The sequence below is a fragment of the Crinia signifera genome, chromosome 6 (assembly GCF_055691185.1).
Source record: "Crinia signifera chromosome 6, ASM5569118v1, whole genome shotgun sequence".
Taxonomy (NCBI): domain Eukaryota; kingdom Metazoa; phylum Chordata; class Amphibia; order Anura; family Myobatrachidae; genus Crinia; species Crinia signifera.
In genome coordinates this window covers 47,222,928-47,240,998 of record NC_139222.1, presented here as the reverse complement: position 1 = coordinate 47,240,998, position 18,071 = coordinate 47,222,928, and the positions used below count along the sequence as shown (strand labels likewise).

Sequence of the window (18,071 nt, the reverse complement as noted above, 5' to 3'; positions counted from 1 at the left end):
TGGTTATGAAATAATAGCTGTCCTTCCATTGTAGGTCTTTAATCATTTTTAAAAAATGAGTTGTATCCTTGATGTATGATTGCAACTCTTGGACATACTTTTGTAGATAGCTATCCACAAAAAATGAAGAGGTTATTTGTCATAGAGCCTATTCCTGCGATAATCGGACGACCTGGTGGATTCACCAGTGTTTTATGGATTTTGGGGAGAAAGTAATACGTGGGTGTGATTGGGTATGGAACAAAGAGAAAACCATATGTTTCCCTGGATATCGCCCCCACTGATAGGCCATCATCAAGAAGATGGCTCAATTCATGCAAATAAAGCTTAGTCGGATCACTGGAAAGTTTAGTATAATATTTAACATCAGTTAATTGCCTATAGGCCTCCTTCAAATATTCGTCAGTCCCCATCAGCACGACCCCCCCCCCCTTATCCGCCTGTTTTATAGTGACACTAGGGTCATCTATTATTAGTTTTAGAGCTAATCTTTCTTTTCTAGATAAATTATCTTTCAATGGAGTTTTGTCAGATTTGGCACAAAGTTCCCTAAATTGCTCCATTGTGACTTTATAGAAGCTCTCCACAAAGGGGCCTCTGAATTGTAGGGGATAAAATTCTGATTTTTTCTTGAAGATCTTTTTATCAGGGGATCTTTCTTTTATATCAAAAACTGGAATAGTTGAATTACCCTGTCCATTTTCTATCAACAGGGAGTCCAGAATGTTGACCATTACTTGGTCTTCCTGTCCTAATTGTACATCATTAACATTCACACATGAACCTTTTTGGTTATTTTTGAGCACAAAGTATCTTTTTTGGCTTAAGTTTCTCACAAAACGGTTCAGGTCTACAAAAAGCTCAAATAAATTGGGCTTATTGGCCGGAGCGAAATTTAACCCCCTCTCTAGTAAACTAATTTCCTCCTCATTTAGGATTTTCTTAGAGAGGTTAAATATCCCCTTTCCTTTTACCTTCTTTTTAAGGAGCTTTCTGGAAAGTTTCCATCCTCCCCGTTTGCCCCTAGTTCTTCGTCTCTTAGTCTTTTGTTTGACCGGGTTGGGTTCTCTTGTTGGTATCTTAGGTAATTCGTCCTGGGGGGTTCCCCTAAAAAAACCTTTCTCCATAATTGGGGAAGTTGTTTGGCCACTCCCTAATCTTTCATTTCTATATCCTGAACCTTCCTTATTGAAATAGGGTTTTTTATTTTGTTTGAAACCCTGCCTTGGGCCTTCAGGTGTCCCATATCCCTCAAGTGGTGCAAAACGGTTATGGGTATCTATTTGATATCTCTCCTCTTTTTGTTGTTCTCTCCGTTGGGACAGAGGATATACAAATTGTCTCCCCCTTTGTTCTAAATTATTCCCGTAAGGACGGTAGTTGGTGTTATCCCTTTGATAGTATTTTTTATCATGGTTATTTTCCCAATTCCTTCCTGTTCTATTCCTGTTATAGGTATGAACTGTCCCCGTTGCATAATCAGATCTATCCCTATCTAGTTTAGTGTTTTTTCTCTGTATAAGGGTTTTTTCAAACTCCTCTACATTTTTATTTACCTGTTGGTCCCTTTTGGGGAAATCCAAGTCTCCTGCATGTATTTTGAGTTTCTCATGTACTTTCTCAATTTCCTGTTGGATATCCTTGACCTTGTCCTCTCTATATCTAACTAGTAACCTCATTAAGTTTTTAGAACAATTGTCCAAGATCCCCTCCCACTCCTCTGAAAACTTTTTATCCTCTTTAAAGGTTGATGTTTTTAAAATCCTCAAACCCCTTGGGATCAGGTTCTGGTCCAGATATTTCTGCAGTAGCACCTGGTCCCACCAGTGCCTAGTCTCGTCCATACAAAGATTTTCTAGTTTATTGAACAGGCCATGCATGCTATCCACATTCTCAACAGGCTGTATTTGTTGCATTTTTATTGGATCTTTTAGGTACATGGTTCTTCTTTCCAATCTCTCACTTATACATTTCAAATTTGACATGATTGGGATTCACAGATGTAGCTCGACTCTGCTGCTACTTTAAGACACAAAAGTATACAACCAGAAAGAATTAAGTGACCCAGGGGCCACTTCGTAGCGCTAGTCGTGCCAGATCTCCAACTCCCAATAAGGTGATATGTGATTCCCCAATGGGTATAAATTCAACAATATGAAAAACAATATTTATATAGATCTATCAGCAATGTTTATATAAATCCGTAGTTTAATCAATTATTTATTTAACTGGGCAGAAATCGCTGCTTCCTTAATAGGGAGTGTCGATCCCTTAGAGTGTACAAGATATAGAGAATAAGTGGCAGACACTAAAAATAGCGTCTGTCACTTTAAGAAGCGCTGATCTGCTCAGTAATAAATGACCAAGTTTTTAGCAAAAAATATAAAGCATTTTATTAAAACAACAAAACATGACAATTTATAATCCCCCCCATACAATTCATGTGCACAATATGACAGACAGACAAGACAAACAACAATAAACATATAATAAAAGCTTGGTTAGCTGGGATTGCCGTTTGATTCAGTCACTTATATTTGTGGTAATAAATGAGGCTTTATGAAAAATAGCTATGAGGCTTTATAAGGGTTTTTTATAGTTACCGGTCCTGTACACTTGATTCCATTAGATAGCGCTATTGTAAAAGTAAGTGGAACTCAGGTCAGTCTCTCCAAGAATTACCAGAGATAAACTCCAGACTAGCTGCAGTGGGGACCTTCTCCTGCTGGACCAGCCAGCTAGGTGAACAATTTGTAATCCACGTATGATGCGCTCTTTACAGGAAATGTGCAGGAACAGCGGTGAATAGGGCCCAAAAACGCGTTTCTCCGCCTGTCACTGGAATCGGCGGCTTCCTCAGTCTGAGCCCATAGATGTAGAACAAGCATTTTTATAGCGGCGATATTCGCGCCCTTCCTTTTACCCGCACTTCCGGGTTGCGCTCCAAGCCTCACTATCATTTGCATGTATTTATAGGCTCCCGCGGCCATTTTGTCTATTGCGCTTCAAGCCTCACTTGTGCTCCGGGATCATCGCAATTATTAGCCCACAAATACCAGCCTCATTTGTATATCTGAAAAACGGATTATATTCTTTTGTAACTATATTCATAGTCCTTATGCCCATCGAAAATCCACCATGCCTCAATCTCATGCTGATTTTTTGCCTCTTTATTTGATTTGTTGTATATGTACCACAGCAGCTATCATATCAATATAGCAGCCGGCAATCCTTAAAGGGACATACTCACATAAAACATAAAGACACAAAAATAACAACAGCAACTAAATCCCTCAAAATGAATCAATAAATGATACCTAAATATTTAATAATTAATAATTAATAATAATCATTACTAAAGTACTCAAAATTAATAGACATAAAAAATGGTCATAGAAATTAATTAATAATAGTTGACATATTCTGGGGAACTCTTCAGTTTTAACAGTGATGTTTTCATAAATATTAGGATGGAGTTATAACCGTCCATGGGAATATGGATATATTGGGCAGCATGCATGGAATCATACAATAACATAAAAATATACATATCTCTATACATGTTTTAAATAATAATAGTCACTTGAATAACTAATTTAATCAAATGATTAACCCCTGTGACAAGACTGTGACCCCCCCCCCCCCCTTACCCCCCAAAAAGGACCTTTTAATATACTATCTTATCCCACAATATCCCTTATTTAAATATTAAATAATATAATAAAATATTTAGGGTAATTAGTTACCCTGTTATCTTTAATAAATCCATAAACTAACCAACCTCCCCCCACAATTATTTAAATAGGTATAGTTTTTTCAAGAAAAAAGATAAACAAGATAAGGTAGGAGCTACCTGGCTCCCGCCCAAACCAGAGGGCTACCATAGATGTGGGGAGGGGGGGGTGGGGGGTTCATGTAGTTCCTGCTTAACTTTCGAGAAAAAGTATACCAGCTTCTCATCTTATGTCTCCGGCGAAACCTTCCCAATTAAAACCTTTATTAATTGTAGGACTAAATACATAATCTATCTCTTGACTTGTGGGTGCGGCCTGCAATATGTAGGCCGCACTATTAGAAATCTCCACATTAGGTATATGGAGCATAAAAGAAACATTACAAAAATGAGCAGGAATAATAGCCTTTATAGACACATGGCCGGTTGCCAAAGGGGAAGTATGAAGGGGGTTCATATGATAGGGATTGAACATGTGATGAGTACACCGCGGGGTGGGGATAGATACGTCCAACTGTGTAGGAGGGAGGCCTACTGGATTTTTTGTTTAAAAACCCTGAGTCCATTGGGATTAAATGACACAATAGAGCTGAACGGTATCTAAATTTGTATTGATGGTGTTATGTCATTAATAACAAAAAATTAGAATGTATCCTGTTAAGGGGGGTGGTTAGGGTTGGGGTGGGACCTACTTTCTCATGTATTAGGTGACAGTTAATATCCATGATATGTGGGGTTGGCACAATGGAATTGCTTATTTGTCTAGGTTTAAGGGGTTTAAATGTACTAATTTAAATAATTGTGGGGGGAGGTTGGTTAGTTTATGGATTTATTAAAGATAACAGGGTAACTAATTACCCTAAATATTTTATTATATTATTTAATATTTAAATAAGGGATATTGTGGGATAAGATAGTATATTAAAAGGTCCTTTTTGGGGGGTAAGGGGGGGGGTCACAGTCTTGTCACAGGGGTTAATCATTTGATTAAATTAGTTATTCAAGTGACTATTATTATTTAAAACATGTATAGAGATATGTATATTTTTATGTTATTGTATGATTCCATGCATGCTGCCCAATATATCCATATTCCCATGGACGGTTATAACTCCATCCTAATATTTATGAAAACATCACTGTTAAAACTGAAGAGTTCCCCAGAATATGTCAACTATTATTAATTAATTTCTATGACCATTTTTTATGTCTATTAATTTTGAGTACTTTAGTAATGATTATTATTAATTATTAATTATTAAATATTTAGGTATCATTTATTGATTCATTTTGAGGGATTTAGTTGCTGTTGTTATTTTTGTGTCTTTATGTTTTATGTGAGTATGTCCCTTTAAGGATTGCCGGCTGCTATATTGATATGATAGCTGCTGTGGTACATATACAACAAATCAAATAAAGAGGCAAAAAATCAGCATGAGATTGAGGCATGGTGGATTTTCGATGGGCATAAGGACTATGAATATAGTTACAAAAGAATATAATCCGTTTTTCAGATATACAAATGAGGCTGGTATTTGTGGGCTAATAATTGCGATGATCCCGGAGCACAAGTGAGGCTTGAAGCGCAATAGACAAAATGGCCGCGGGAGCCTATAAATACATGCAAATGATAGTGAGGCTTGGAGCGCAACCCGGAAGTGCGGGTAAAAGGAAGGGCGCGAATATCGCCGCTATAAAAATGCTTGTTCTACATCTATGGGCTCAGACTGAGGAAGCCGCCGATTCCAGTGACAGGCGGAGAAACGCGTTTTTGGGCCCTATTCACCGCTGTTCCTGCACATTTCCTGTAAAGAGCGCATCATACGTGGATTACAAATTGTTCACCTAGCTGGCTGGTCCAGCAGGAGAAGGTCCCCACTGCAGCTAGTCCGGAGTTTATCTCTGGTAATTCTTGGAGAGACTGACCTGAGTTCCACTTACTTTTACAATAGCGCTATCTAATGGAATCAAGTGTACAGGACCGGTAACTATAAAAAACACCTTATAAAGCCTCATAGCTATTTTTCACAAAGCCTCATTTATTACCACAAATATAAGTGACTGAATCAAACGGCAATCCCAGCTAACCAAGCTTTTATTATATGTTTATTGTTGTTTGTCTTGTCTGTCTGTCATATTGTGCACATGAATTGTATGGGGGGGATTATAAATTGTCATGTTATGTTGTTTTAATAAAATGCTTTATATTTTTTGCTAAAAACTTGGTCATTTATTACTGAGCAGATCAGCGCTTCTTAAAGTGACAGACGCTATTTTTAGTGTCTGCCACTTATTCTCTATATCTTGTACACTCTAAGGGATCGACACTCCCTATTAAGGAAGCAGCGATTTCTGCCCAGTTAAATAAATAATTGATTAAACTACGGATTTATATAAACATTGCTGATAGATCTATATAAATATTGTTTTTCATATTGTTGAATTTATACCCATTGGGGAATCACATATCACCTTATTGGGAGTTGGAGATCTGGCACGACTAGCGCTACGAAGTGGCCCCTGGGTCACTTAATTCTTTCTGGTTGTATACTTTTGTGTCTTAAAGTAGCAGCAGAGTCGAGCTACATCTGTGAATCCCAATCATGTCAAATTTGAAATGTATAAGTGAGAGATTGGAAAGAAGAACCATGTACCTAAAAGATCCAATAAAAATGCAACAAATACAGCCTGTTGAGAATGTGGATAGCATGCATGGCCTGTTCAATAAACTAGAAAATCTTTGTATGGACGAGACTAGGCACTGGTGGGACCAGGTGCTACTGCAGAAATATCTGGACCAGAACCTGATCCCAAGGGGTTTGAGGATTTTAAAAACATCAACCTTTAAAGAGGATAAAAAGTTTTCAGAGGAGTGGGAGGGGATCTTGGACAATTGTTCTAAAAACTTAATGAGGTTACTAGTTAGATATAGAGAGGACAAGGTCAAGGATATCCAACAGGAAATTGAGAAAGTACATGAGAAACTCAAAATACATGCAGGAGACTTGGATTTCCCCAAAAGGGACCAACAGGTAAATAAAAATGTAGAGGAGTTTGAAAAAACCCTTATACAGAGAAAAAACACTAAACTAGATAGGGATAGATCTGATTATGCAACGGGGACAGTTCATACCTATAACAGGAATAGAACAGGAAGGAATTGGGAAAATAACCATGATAAAAAATACTATCAAAGGGATAACACCAACTACCGTCCTTACGGGAATAATTTAGAACAAAGGGGGAGACAATTTGTATATCCTCGGTCCCAACGGAGAGAACAACAAAAAGAGGAGAGATATCAAATAGATACCCATAACCGTTTTGCACCACTTGAGGGATATGGGACACCTGAAGGCCCAAGGCAGGGTTTCAAACAAAATAAAAAACCCTATTTCAATAAGGAAGGTTCAGGATATAGAAATGAAAGATTAGGGAGTGGCCAAACAACTTCCCCCAATTATGGAGAAAGGGTTTTTTTAGGGGAACCCCCCAGGACGAATTACCTAAGATACCAACAAGAGAACCCAACCCGGTCAAACAAAAGACTAAGAGACGAAGAACTAGGGGCAAACGGGGAGGATGGAAACTTTCCAGAAAGCTCCTTAAAAAGAAGGTAAAAGGAAAGGGGATATTTAACCTCTCTAAGAAAATCCTAAATGAGGAGGAAATTAGTTTACTAGAGAGGGGGTTAAATTTCGCTCCGGCCAATAAGCCCAATTTATTTGAGCTTTTTGTAGACCTGAACCGTTTTGTGAGAAACTTAAGCCAAAAAAGATACTTTGTGCTCAAAAATAACCAAAAAGGTTCATGTGTGAATGTTAATGATGTACAATTAGGACAGGAAGACCAAGTAATGGTCAACATTCTGGACTCCCTGTTGATAGAAAATGGACAGGGTAATTCAACTATTCCAGTTTTTGATATAAAAGAAAGATCCCCTGATAAAAAGATCTTCAAGAAAAAATCTGAATTTTATCCCCTACAATTCAGAGGCCCCTTTGTGGAGAGCTTCTATAAAGTCACAATGGAGCAATTTAGGGAACTTTGTGCCAAATCTGACAAAACTCCATTGAAAGATAATTTATCTAGAAAAGAAAGATTAGCTCTAAAACTAATAATAGATGACCCTAGTGTCACTATAAAACAGGCGGATAAGGGGGGGGGGTCGTGCTGATGGGGACTGACGAATATTTGAAGGAGGCCTATAGGCAATTAACTGATGTTAAATATTATACTAAACTTTCCAGTGATCCGACTAAGCTTTATTTGCATGAATTGAGCCATCTTCTTGATGATGGCCTATCAGTGGGGGCGATATCCAGGGAAACATATGGTTTTCTCTTTGTTCCATACCCAATCACACCCACGTATTACTTTCTCCCCAAAATCCATAAAACACTGGTGAATCCACCAGGTCGTCCGATTATCGCAGGAATAGGCTCTATGACAAATAACCTCTCATTTTTTGTGGATAGCTATCTACAAAAGTATGTCCAAGAGTTGCAATCATACATCAAGGATACAACTCATTTTTTAAAAATGATTAAAGACCTACAATGGAAGGACAGCTATTATTTCATAACCAGCGATGTTGAGGCGCTCTATTCGAACATAGATCATGAATTGGGCATTAAAGCCGTCGAATACTATCTGTCAAGAGATCCTGCGGTCTCGGACGACCTGGTGGATTTTATAACACAATCCATTAGATTTATTTTGACGCACAATTATTTTATTTTTGATTCACATTATTATTTACAGCTTATGGGCACAGCTATGGGGACCAGGTTCGCCCCTAGCTTCGCGAATTTATTCATGGGACAATTTGAGGAACATCATATATGGGGGGCGGAGCTTGGGGCGAACTTGGTCCTTTATGGCAGGTATATAGACGATTTGTTTTTTGTTTGGGATGGGGATTTTGATTCTGTTACACAATTCACAAATAGTCTTAATAATAACAGCTACGGACTAAAATTCACTAGTACTTTTCATCAAAGCAGTGTCAATTTCCTGGATATCGCCCTCACGATAGAAGGTGACAAAGTGCAAACTGAGACTTATATCAAAAGTGTGGACCAAAATAGGTACCTAAATTATCAGAGTAACCACTATAAAAAGTGGAAATCTAATATCCCCAAGAGTCAATTCATGCGGATAAAGCGTAATTGCTCAACAAATGGAGCATTCAAAAGACAAAGTGAAAACATTCGTCAGTCGTTCCTTGAGCAGGGCTACCCCCCCAAATTATTGCAGGAATCCATGGAGTCAGTGGAGAAGATGGATAGGGATAAATTGCTAGGCTTAGATGTGGGAACACAGGAGACCAGAGAAGGGAAACAGAAGAGCCGTAGGGACAGGAAGGCGGTGTTTGTAACACAATATAATACGAAAGCACTAGAGATTAAAAAGATACTTAAAAAGAATTTGTACTTGTTAAAGTCAGACGAAATTCTGACCAAAGAAATTGATTTTGATAATACAATAGTCTTTAGGAGAGCACGTAATTTAAAAGAGAGATTAGCGCCGAGTTTTTTCAAGAAAAAAGATAAACGAGATAAGGTAGGAGCTACCTGGCTCCCGCCCAAACCAGAGGGCTACCATAGATGTGGGGAGGGGGGGGTGGGGGGTTCATGTAGTTCCTGCTTAACTTTCGAGAAAAAGTATACCAGCTTCTCATCTTATGTCTCCGGCGAAACCTTCCCAATTAAAACCTTTATTAATTGTAGGACTAAATACATAATCTATCTCTTGACTTGTGGGTGCGGCCTGCAATATGTAGGCCGCACTATTAGAAATCTCCACATTAGGTATATGGAGCATAAAAGAAACATTACAAAAATGAGCAGGAATAATAGCCTTTATAGACACATGGCCGGTTGCCAAAGGGGAAGTATGAAGGGGGTTCATATGATAGGGATTGAACATGTGATGAGTACACCGCGGGGTGGGGATAGATACGTCCAACTGTGTAGGAGGGAGGCCTACTGGATTTTTTGTTTAAAAACCCTGAGTCCATTGGGATTAAATGACACAATAGAGCTGAACGGTATCTAAATTTGTATTGATGGTGTTATGTCATTAATAACAAAAAATTAGAATGTATCCTGTTAAGGGGGGTGGTTAGGGTTGGGGTGGGACCTACTTTCTCATGTATTAGGTGACAGTTAATATCCATGATATGTGGGGTTGGCACAATGGAATTGCTTATTTGTCTAGGTTTAAGGGGTTTAAATGTACTAATTTAAATAATTGTGGGGGGAGGTTGGTTAGTTTATGGATTTATTAAAGATAACAGGGTAACTAATTACCCTAAATATTTTATTATATTATTTAATATTTAAATAAGGGATATTGTGGGATAAGATAGTATATTAAAAGGTCCTTTTTGGGGGGTAAGGGGGGGGGGGGGTCACAGTCTTGTCACAGGGGTTAATCATTTGATTAAATTAGTTATTCAAGTGACTATTATTATTTAAAACATGTATAGAGATATGTATATTTTTATGTTATTGTATGATTCCATGCATGCTGCCCAATATATCCATATTCCCATGGACGGTTATAACTCCATCCTAATATTTATGAAAACATCACTGTTAAAACTGAAGAGTTCCCCAGAATATGTCAACTATTATTAATTAATTTCTATGACCATTTTTTATGTCTATTAATTTTGAGTACTTTAGTAATGATTATTATTAATTATTAATTATTAAATATTTAGGTATCATTTATTGATTCATTTTGAGGGATTTAGTTGCTGTTGTTATTTTTGTGTCTTTATGTTTTATGTGAGTATGTCCCTTTAAGGATTGCCGGCTGCTATATTGATATGATAGCTGCTGTGGTACATATACAACAAATCAAATAAAGAGGCAAAAAATCAGCATGAGATTGAGGCATGGTGGATTTTCGATGGGCATAAGGACTATGAATATAGTTACAAAAGAATATAATCCGTTTTTCAGATATACAAATGAGGCTGGTATTTGTGGGCTAATAATTGCGATGATCCCGGAGCACAAGTGAGGCTTGAAGCGCAATAGACAAAATGGCCGCGGGAGCCTATAAATACATGCAAATGATAGTGAGGCTTGGAGCGCAACCCGGAAGTGCGGGTAAAAGGAAGGGCGCGAATATCGCCGCTATAAAAATGCTTGTTCTACATCTATGGGCTCAGACTGAGGAAGCCGCCGATTCCAGTGACAGGCGGAGAAACGCGTTTTTGGGCCCTATTCACCGCTGTTCCTGCACATTTCCTGTAAAGAGCGCATCATACGTGGATTACAAATTGTTCACCTAGCTGGCTGGTCCAGCAGGAGAAGGTCCCCACTGCAGCTAGTCCGGAGTTTATCTCTGGTAATTCTTGGAGAGACTGACCTGAGTTCCACTTACTTTTACAATAGCGCTATCTAATGGAATCAAGTGTACAGGACCGGTAACTATAAAAAACACCTTATAAAGCCTCATAGCTATTTTTCATAAAGCCTCATTTATTACCACAAATATAAGTGACTGAATCAAACGGCAATCCCAGCTAACCAAGCTTTTATTATATGTTTATTGTTGTTTGTCTTGTCTGTCTGTCATATTGTGCACATGAATTGTATGGGGGGGATTATAAATTGTCATGTTTTGTTGTTTTAATAAAATGCTTTATATTTTTTGCTAAAAACTTGGTCATTTATTACTGAGCAGATCAGCGCTTCTTAAAGTGACAGACGCTATTTTTAGTGTCTGCCACTTATTCTCTATATCTTGTACACTCTAAGGGATCGACACTCCCTATTAAGGAAGCAGCGATTTCTGCCCAGTTAAATAAATAATTGATTAAACTACGGATTTATATAAACATTGCTGATAGATCTATATAAATATTGTTTTTCATATTGTTGAATTTATACCCATTGGGGAATCACATATCACCTTATTGGGAGTTGGAGATCTGGCACGACTAGCGCTACGAAGTGGCCCCTGGGTCACTTAATTCTCTCTTTCAAACTGCTTTGTCATTTTGGGTATTTGTGGATGTTATACCCTAAGGTGGTAACACTAGCTGCACGTTGTGTCTAATTGCGCACGTTTGTTGCCACAGTTTTTCCAAACCTATATCTATGTTACAGGCTGTGTTTAAAAAATAACATGGGACAAATTTTTTATTAACCTAAAAAAAAAAATCACACCAAATCGTGCATGTAAAGTTTAGTTCTGGAGTAGATCAGTCCTCTTGAGTCCAAAGTAGGCATCATGGAGGAGCTGCATGTGTAAACACATACGCGGCTCCTCAGTCTGCTGGATCTGGTTTACTCGTATTGTTATGTGTTTACACATGCAGCTCCTCCATGATACTGAGGGGAATCCCACTGACGTCAGTCAATGGGACTCCCCTGAGCCAATCAGGACCGATTTCGGGAGGAGCTTTGTGTCTGATAGGATGTTTGCATTTCATAGGCGCCCATGTTATGAGTTTAACATGGGCTCCTATGATGGGAAGCGGCTAATAAGCCTGACCGCAAACTTAAATGAAGTGGTCTGCTAGATTGCTTTCAAGCCAGGAAGGCTTGGCTGGGATCACATGTGATATTTCACATGAAAAAAGACCTTCCCGGGTGGCTCAGGGGTGGATTGCGGGCCACTTCTCCAAGGGGAGAAGTTGCCTAGTGTATGCCCAGCTTAACAGCATATGTAACTAAATATGGATACAGATTATATTGTTTGTCATTAAATTAATTTTTTTCTTTTACCACAATATATTTTCACAGGAAAATGGAAATCTCGTTTCGATCAAAAACATACAAGGACAGAGAAGTTTCACTCAGGCTCAGGTCCAGTTAATGTAAAGATGATGAATGCTCACAAGTATCCCCTGCAAAGCACTAAAGATTCATATTTGGAAGCCCAAGTATGTAACAATGTACTTTTACATTCACCTATAGATCCAAACATTGGCAGGATGTAACAATGTCGAGTAGGCCTGAGGTGTCGGATACCGGCCGAGCATGGCCTTTTTTGTTAAGTGGCCATTATTTATAAGGCAAAAACATTCTGCTTTAAAAAAAAGTCTGAGTTCGGTCAGCATCCCGCACCTCCAAAAAACTCGAATAGTATTAGACCACGCCATATGTTTGACCATTGCAAACCTGTCAAAGACGGTTGTATCTAAAATGAAATGTTTTAGCAACAATTGTGTCTATTTTACTGAAAACTTACTAACTTACTAACTGGCTGACCCATGACTCCCGCATGGGGCAGTCTGGTTGGTACAACAGGAGGTGTGGCCTTTTCATGAGTCAGCATTGCAGGTGCATGAATGTTCAATACCATCATCAAGGCCCTATTCCCTGCTATTCAATGTCTATATTACCGGAATTGTAAAGTGGGTTGTCCAGGGAGGCCGATGAAGCAATTTGCACTTAATCGTGTCTTCGGCCTCCCCAGATGGCTCACTTTCAAGTAATGTTGCGGCTGGTACAGCGAGATGCTCTGGGTGGGGTATGAGGGGATGTCAGCTCCAGGAAATGTACCTATATTTTGGGGCAGCCAAGAGTGTCAAATGATTTTCAGTGGCCTCCCACTTAATCATACCGCAAATAAAATTTAATGCGAGGCATATATGCTACAACCACTCTGTACAACCCCTCTGATATCAGCGGAATTGTTATATAATTACGGCGTGTATGCAGTTGACTAATCAGTTAATTAATGCAGGATCATCCAGCATGCCCCTCTGATTTGATATTTTGAAAATGTCATGTCAGCTGTGTATGCTTTGCCGTGGCCAACCAACGGACATTCCTCCAGTTCCTTTACAGATGAAGGAACAGGGAAATGTTTCCTCCTCAGGGAGTGGATATTGCAGACAACGGAGATCTCACTGTGGATGCCTGTTATATATGCAGTGTAAGATAAAATGTATGTCAGTCGAAAAGGCATTTTATTTGCCTGTGTATGCCCACCTTAAGAATTAGGATCAGAGACTGAACTACCATTGATGCACCAAATGCATTGCCCAGACCAGCAATGAGTTATCCCCTGAGCCCCCAGCGCCTCTGCAGACCATTTTGCGCAATGTGAGATGAATTGCCCTCTGCTTTACACTGTCACCCTCTGTTTACCCCTGTTACCCTCTGCTGTGTGGCATATTGTGAACTAGGAATGGAGTGGAGAAGAGGGAGCCCAAATTATATTTTTACACCTGGTCCAACCACTTATTTATATTTATTTACAGTTTCTTATACAGTGCAGCAGATTCCGTTGCGCTTTACTATATATTATAAGGGCACGTGTCACACGCCGTCGCGCTGGTGCATGGCGGGTACTGTACTCACCTGTCCGTGCCTGCCGCCGACTGGCGTGTGTCGGTCTCCATGGTGAGGCGGCAGGCAGAGGTCCGGCAGTGTGGAGGTCAGCATGGGAGTCTGCAGCGTGGTCCCGCTCTAAGGCTATAGACACCGGGAGACCAGTGCCGCCATCTTGCTTAAAGGCAAACGGGGGATTGGGCCAGTTCAGGTATTCTCACCTGTTCCACTGTGACAGCCAATGGCAGCCGCCCTCTATGCATAAAGAAGATCTGCCTAGGTACAGTAGCTTAGTGTCAGTGCAAAAAGTCTTCTGTGCCGTGCACTTCCTGGAAGGCTCCTGAATCATTGTGCCCTTGCTACCTCCTGGATTCCTAACTCCAGTTCAGCCTCCGGAACCCCAAGGAATACAGTTCCAGAATTTTCAGGTCTCAGTCATTCTCAATAATTCTTTCAGTCACCGGATCCATTGTTGTTGCCATCTTTTTCACTTCTTTCTCTGGACATTCCTCATCATTGTTATCTGGACATTCCTCATCATTGTAATCTGGACATTCCTCATCATTGTAATCTGGAAATTCCTCATCATTGTAATCTGGACATTCCTCATCATTGTAATCTGGATATTCCTCATCATTGATATCTGGACATTCATTATCATTGCTATTTATTATTATTTTGCCTGCCCTTTTCTCAAAGAAGTATTTGAGTCCCTGTATGACATCATTTATTAAACCCGCTCATTTTAACACTACTGCTGCTGCCTCGTCTCCAGTCCCTGAGCATCACACGACCCCATCTGAATCTTCAACCGTGACAGTTTGCACTAACCCGATGGAGTCGGGTGAAAATCAGGGATCCTTGGCAGGTGTATTGCAAGGCATCATGGGTCATCTAGAAGAGTTGGAGTCCTCACAGCGGCAAGTGGCACAATTCCTACAAACACTGACACCCCCACCAGCTGATGCTCCAGTTGCTGCAGCAATATCACAAGCGCCTTCGGGAGGCTCTCCTTCTACCCCACCAGCCGGGTCTATTATTCCTTCTCACCTGCATCTGCCAACTCCCAGCAAATATAATGGGTCTCCTAAAGGATGTTGCGGGTTCCTGAATCAGTGCGATGTGCACTTTACTCTCCAATCGTCCAACTTCCCAACTGCCAAAGCACGAGTAGCCTACATCGTCTCTCTCCTTACTGGCCCAGCCCTGGATTGGGTTTCTCTTGAATAATTATGATGAATTTATCACCTCCTTCTGGCGAATATTTGATGAACCAGGTCGAGTATCAGCTGCTGCTACAGAGATTCTGAGAATTCGTCAAGGTAGTAGATCAGTGGGTCAATATGTTGTGCAATTCCAGACACTAGCATCTGAGTTAGGGTGGAATGAACAGGCCCTTGTTTCTGCTTTCTGGAATGGCCTAGCCGGTCGCCTCAAAGATGAACTGACCACCTGCAATATACCTCCCTAACAGACCTAATTTCCTTATGCAACAAAGTTGATCTGCGGCTTCAAGAGCGGCAACTAGAGAGAGCTCGATCTGATCGCCTTTGACCTCTCTTCACTCCTGCAGTTACTCCTCCTGTAAAAAGTGGATCGCCTACTGCTTCTGCCACAGAAGAATCAATGCAAATAAATCGGTCTTGTCTTTCCCTCGCAGAAAGAACCAACAGCATCGAGAGAATCTTTGTAAGTACTGCGCCTCATCCTCCCATCTCCTGGTCTCTTGTCCACTCCTAATCTAACGAGGTTAGATTAGGAGTGTTATTGCCATCTCCCTCCACCATAGACTCTTCCATCTCTGTTACGCTGAGTACCCCTCAGGGACAGACTTCCATCCAGGCCCTGCTGGACTCAGGCGCAGCTGGAAACTTCATTTTGGCCGATCTCGCTGCACAGCTCTCCATACCCCTCCAGCCCTTAGAGCAGCCTCTGGTCCTGACAGCCGTTGACGGTAGCCACATCTCTAGTCGTCATATAACCTCTCAGACTGTTCCAGTACACCTTCAAGTCGGAGCTCTGCACCAAGAGGTTAGAGTTTTTGGTCCTTCCTCAGTCCTCTCACGCTGTAGTTCTGGGAATGCCATGGCTTACCAAGCACAACCCCCATGTCGACTGGGTAACTATGGAGATCAAGGCCTGGAGTAAGGACTGCTTTTCTTCCTGTTTATCTCGAGTCATACCCGTTCTTCTGAGTGAGCCACAAGTACCCTCATCACCGAACTGTTCGATAAAGTTAAAGGGGCTACGGTCTTCTCTAAACTAGACTTGAAGGGGGCATACAACCTGATCCGTATCCGCCAGGGAGATGAATAGAAGACGGCCTTCAATACCCGAGACGGCCACTATGAATATCTCGTCATGCCGTTTGGTCTATGCAATGCCCCAGCCGTTTTCCAGCAATTCGTGAACAACATCTTCCGGGACATGTTGTATGTATCTATTGTTGTTTATTGGATGACATCCTCATCTTCTCTCCCACCCTCAGTACTCACCGGCACACCGTCCGTGAGGTATTACGTCGTCTTCGCCAGAATCAGCTTTTTTGCAAGCTTGAAAAGTGCCTCTTTGAAGTTTCTTCGGTCCCCTTCCTGGGTCACATTCTTTCAAGTACCGGGTTGGAGATGGATCCTGAGAAGGTTCGTGCTATTCAAGATTGGATGCCTCCTAACACCCTCAAAGGGGTGCAAAGATTCCTTGGCTTCTCCAACTCCTATAGTCGCTTCATTCGAAATTTCTCTACCATTGCAGCGCCTCTTACTGCACTCACTCAAAAGGGGGCCAATCCCGCCCAATGGCCACCCGAGGCCTCTGAGGCCTTTCAACAGTTAAAACAGGCCTTCATAACCACTCCAATCCTTCTTCAGCCAGATGTGGACAGACCCTTCATCCTGGAGGTTGATGCCTTTTCAGAAGGGGTAGGGGCAGTTCTTTCGCAAAAAGGAGAAGATTCAGAGGTTCACCCTTGTGCATATTTCTCCAAGAAATTTCTTCCGGCAGAGAAAAACGACCCCATTGGAGAACAAGAGCTGTTAGCAGTTAAGTTAGCCTTCGAAGAATGGCGGTACCTGTTGGAGAGGGCTCGTCACCAGATTACAGTCTTTTCAGACAAAAATATTTCTTTCTTACTTCATGTCCAGTGTCTTACTTCTCGACAAGCCCGCTGGGCCATGTTTTTTTAACGATTCAACTTCCAAATCAAGTATCGTCCAGGTGTTTTAAACAACAAGGCTGACGCTTTATCTCGTTCCTTCGATGCCAGTTCAGACTCCGAACCTTTAAAGCAGCGCATCCCGAATCCAGTAGTCTTCGCTCATGCCACTCCTCATCCTACACCTCCTTCAGGCAAGTCCTTTGCGCCACCCAATTTACGCAAGAAGCTTTTGACTTGGGGTCACGCCTCCCGTTTTGCTGGGCATTCCGGCATTCAAAAGACTTTGCAATTTCTCCTGCGATCATATTGGTGGCCGATTATTCTGCAGGACGTGACAAACTTCGTGTCATTGTGTGTCAAGTGTGCTCAGCACAAGACTTCTCGACTCCCCCGGCTAGAGCTCTGCTACCACTGTCCATCCCAACGGAACCATGGACTCATCTCTTGATGGACTTTATATCCGAATTACCTGCATCTGGCGGTTATACTGTCACCTGGGTGATAGTCGATCGATTTTCAAAGATGGCCCACTTCGTGCCCCTAAAATCCCTGCCTTCTGCCTCTGTGCTAGCTCAACTCTTCATATCGACCATTTTCAAACTTCATGGTTTACCTAAAGAAATGATATCCGACCGGGGTGTGCAGTTTGTCGCCAAGTTCTGGAGAGCTCTATGTGATGCTGTTCAAATCAAACTGAAATTCTCCACCGCCTTCCATCCTCAGACTAATGGGCAAACCGAACGTGTTAACCAAGATCTAGAGACAATCATTTGACTCTTCGTGTCCTCCTCTCAGGATGAATGAAAGGATCTTTTGCCTTGGGTAGAATACGCACACAACAACTCCTACCATTCCTCTTTAGGTACCACACCTTTCTTTA

The 18,071-nt window shown here is 40.9% G+C and overlaps 1 protein-coding gene across 2 annotated transcripts in view; it reads left to right on the top strand.

Moving 5' to 3' along the window:
• SERPING1 (serpin family G member 1) overlaps positions 1 to 18,071 on the top strand; it is a 132,513-nt gene that overhangs the window by 65,065 nt on the left and 49,377 nt on the right. For both annotated transcript variants that reach the window (XM_083146119.1, XM_083146120.1), the window contains one exon: positions 12,502 to 12,641. In XM_083146119.1, the coding sequence (XP_083002245.1) occupies positions 12,502 to 12,641 (140 nt within the window). The remainder of the gene's footprint in view (positions 1 to 12,501; positions 12,642 to 18,071) is intronic.